Below are 4,323 nucleotides of genomic sequence, written 5' to 3'. Positions count from 1 at the left end.
ATATAAACAGTTAGATTTAATCATACATTGACATAATGTAAAAAATGTTTGACTTGTAGAATACATCCTTAAAAGTTAAAAAGTTACATTTATTGTAATATATAATCTGTTAATGATGTAAAATTTATTTACAATTTTACATAATAATGATCAAATCATAGTGTACAAGTTTCTTAAAATATGTGCATATGAACTCTTATTTAATGTGCACATATTTTAAGAAACTTTTCCTAAAGTATCAACTAGCAACAAAGAACAAATGTAACCGCAGCATGTCACAAAATAACAAAGAATGGGGCTACCACACCCCACCATATCTCTTACTACATAAGACCATACCACAACCACATAAATAAATACTTGTTGAGATGCTAAATACATTTTATTTTATTCCCTCAAAAACCAGTATCTTTCATCAGCCTATCTATCTACTCAGCACATGCCACGTGGCACTTCATGCATACTTCAACCACATATAACCTTATATCTCTACACTGCTTTCTATCCCCTCTTTTAAGTTTTGAACACAACAAAGCACAAAGCTTTTTTGTGTTAATACTTGCACGTTTTTGCAGCCATGGAAACTGGCATAGCATGCTATACTACCCGTGCTGCTTTCTTGCCTACTGGTATTCCTTTCAAGCACTCTCCTCCTTCTATATCTCCATCTTTTGGCTTCAAGGTAATTAATATAAGCACTACAATCATAACATAGAGTCCATATATATGAAAATGATTCAATACTTGCACTATATATATATATGTGTGACTTGTGAATTGAATGACAGAGAATGAATGTTTCAACTTTACAGAGTCTGAAATCAAGCTCTTTATTTGGAGAATCACTAAGAGTGTCATCCAAATCAACACACAAGGTTTCAAAGGCAAAGGGCGTTTCACACATAACAAGATGTGAAATTGGTGACAGTCTGGTGAGTTTCTTATACATACCAAAAGTTTCCGTTAAATAACTGTCTCACGATAAATATCAGAAGATATAAATCTATTTAAAGAATTTAATTTTGATGAACTCTCAGTGTAAAGCAGTTTTACACAAACGGATGTAATTGGACGACTACGTAGATTGAAATTAAACTCTATAAAAAATGAAACAAATATAGGAACAGACACAACTTTTCTATCTTGTCTTTGTCCAATGCAATCTGAAACAAACTAATTTTGGAATATATTTGTGAATCGTAGGAAGAATTCCTTACCAAGGCAACACCAGATAAGGGGTTGATTAGGTTGTTGATGTCGATGGGAGAAGCACTAAGAACAATTTCTTTCAAAGTGAAGACAGCATCTTGTGGTGGAACACAATGTGTGAATTCCTTTGGGGATGAGCAGCTTGCTGTTGATTTGCTAGCTAACAAGCTTCTCTTTGAGGTTCTTTCAATATCAATTAAGAATTCAATTGCTGTATGTAAAAGAATTCTAACAAATGCTATCTTATTTGTTGCATAGGCTTTGGAATACTCTCATGTATGCAAGTATGCATGTTCCGAGGAAAATCCAGAGCTCCTCGACATGGGAGGTCCAGTGGAAGGTCTCTAATGACAATGCAATTCAATTCTTGGAATGATGTCATTTGTTTTTTTCTGTGATTATGATGCATTTGTGTGTGAATTTTGCAACTTAAACAACAGGTGGATTTAGTGTTGCATTTGACCCCCTTGATGGATCCAGCATAGTGGACACAAATTTCACAGTTGGAACAATCTTTGGCGTGTGGCCAGGCGATAAGTTGACCGGAGTCACCGGTAGAGATCAAGTCGCCGCCGCCATGGGTGTTATGGGTCCTAGAACCACCTATGTCATTGCTGTTAAAGGCTTTCCCGGAACTCATGAATTTCTTCTTCTTGACGAAGGTTGAAACAAAATAAAACTTAATAATATTTTAAAAACTTTTGATTAACTTTAGACCCTTTTATCTTTTATAGTTTTTTGGCAAATGTGCAAAGGTTCATGATATATTGATATGACAAAGTTATATATCTTGTTCATATTTTAGGAAAATGGCAGCATGTCAAAGAGACTACAGAAATTGGTGAGGGAAAATTATTCTCCCCGGGAAATTTGAGAGCCACAGCTGACAACCCCAATTATGACAAGGTCTAACACTCTTAACCAAAGTCTTATAGCAGAAAAAAATTGAGGATTTACCTCTACTATGATGATGACATTTATATGAATGAATTCTTATTCCATCTTTCTGTTTTGTTCATCAGTTAATCAACTACTATGTCACTGAAAAGTACACTTTGAGATACACAGGAGGAATGGTGCCAGATGTCAACCAGGTTATTTATTTATTTATTTACTTTTTCTAACTCAATCATGCATGCCTTATTTTTGAGAAACTACTATCTATTGATACAGTGACATTTTAACATATCTTATAATAAGGATTATACTATTTTTTCTCCCTTCAAATGGCACTCTGTTAACTAATATGCAGTTCTTGTGTAATCCACTTAAGTGTTTCATGAGCATGGAATATATTCATATATAAGTGACAAACCTATTTGGTAGTTGAGACAAGTACATAGTCATATGTAGATATTTTTATGTGAAGTTGATAATTAAGAATCGTCAGATAATTTGGTATATTTGACTGAATTTTTATCTAACAATTTTTAACTATTAATTTCACGTAAAAACAACTAAACATGAATTTTCACACTTAAAAGATGGGGACAATGAAGACAGAACCATGAGACAAATTTTAAACTGTCTCTTGTTGACATCCTTGGCTTCCTTTTTTATTTGAGACACATGTTTGAAGCTCATTTTCATGCTAACAGAGAAAATTTCCAAGCATTCAAAGTGTCTATTTCTTTTGAATTGCAGATTATTGTAAAAGAAAAGGGCATATTCACAAACGTGGCATCCCCATCAGCAAAAGCCAAGTTGAGGCTTTTGTTTGAGGTGGCTCCTTTGGGGTTGTTGATTGAGAATGCTGGTGGTTACAGCACTGATGGTCAACAATCTGTGCTAGACAAAGTTATAACCAATGTTGATGACAGAACTCAAGTTGCTTATGGATCAAAGAATGAGATCATTAGGGTTGAAGAAACCCTTTATGGTTCATCTAGGCTCAAGGGTGGTGTACCTGTTGGAGCAGCTGCTTGATTAAGATTCTTCTTGCCATCCAATTTTCAATCTCAACTTTTATTTTTGCTCTTTTTTTATATAGATAAAATATGTAATTTGTACAACTTAGTCATAGATATATTATGTTTATGACTATGATGACAAACTTGAATTTGTGCTGGTATGACTAGTACATATAGCCATGAATCCCATTGTGCATTAAGCCAATCACTTAATCTGTTCTTAATTTCTTATTACAATCATAAGTTTACGGCAATACAGCCAATACTAGAGGAAGAATAATTCAGAGTTATTTTATTTAATTTAATATTTATAATTTTATGCATCTAATATTTAAAATATATTTAATTTAATGAATTTGAGACATCATTATTTTATATTTATTATTTAATTTAATCATTATTATATGTTTTATATTGATGAAAGGATTAAAATGAGTCTAATTAATTAATTTGGAATATCATTTTGATCTACTGTATTGATACTTAATAGTATATGTGCTAATGACAATTGAATTAAGAACGAAGGTATTACAAAAAGTAAATTTTAAGAACCTTAGCAGTGAGGGATTATTTTGATTCATGTTGAAAATTTTAGGAACTATTTTAGGTTACCTATACTTTTTCTTTACGTTATGATACACGCTGACATGAATACGGAATACGATATAACACAGGATACACTGATATGCAAATTTTAAAATCTTATAAAACATGGGAACATGCATACATATAAGATATAAAGTATTTTTTTAGATAAATCGTAATGATATTTTTATATTTTATTGATATTAAAATATAAATTAATTTTTTAATTATTTTTAATCTCTTATTTTAATTATATCAAATATTTAAAATATCTTTTTGTTTTAATAAATAATAATATATACTATAATTTAAATTTATTTTAAAAATATATGTTAAGAATAAGATTGGACACGCTGATACGCAATGGTATTTAAGTGTGTCTAAATGTGTCCGGAGAAGAATTTTTTATTTTTTATTAAGACACGATTGAATATAACAGACACGCGTATCAAACGAGTGTCGGTGAGTGTCGTGTCCAAAATGTGTCTGACATACGGACACGATAATTCAGCGAAGTGTCTGTGGTTCATAGTTTATGTATTATTTTAAATATATTCAAAGAATTAATATAAGTCACAAAGTGAAAAATCGATGTCCCAATTGATTAAATTGAAAATTC

General features: G+C 31.4%; 1 protein-coding gene across 1 annotated transcript; it reads left to right on the top strand.

Moving 5' to 3' along the window:
* Nucleotides 1-434: 434 nt before the first annotated feature.
* LOC130940173 (sedoheptulose-1,7-bisphosphatase, chloroplastic) lies at nt 435-3,327 on the top strand. Its single transcript, XM_057868237.1, has 8 exons — nt 435-682; nt 813-932; nt 1,204-1,389; nt 1,468-1,549; nt 1,650-1,871; nt 2,015-2,115; nt 2,232-2,303; nt 2,854-3,327. The coding sequence occupies exons 1-8, from the start codon at nt 578-580 to the stop codon at nt 3,133-3,135; spliced, it is 1,170 nt and encodes a 389-aa protein (XP_057724220.1). The 5' UTR covers nt 435-577; the 3' UTR covers nt 3,136-3,327.
* The last annotated feature ends 996 nt before the right edge of the window (nt 3,328-4,323 follow it).

The sequence above is a fragment of the Arachis stenosperma genome, chromosome 7, assembly GCF_014773155.1.
Source record: "Arachis stenosperma cultivar V10309 chromosome 7, arast.V10309.gnm1.PFL2, whole genome shotgun sequence".
Lineage (NCBI taxonomy): Eukaryota > Viridiplantae > Streptophyta > Magnoliopsida > Fabales > Fabaceae > Arachis > Arachis stenosperma.
This window is presented reverse-complemented; position numbering and strand designations above follow the sequence as displayed.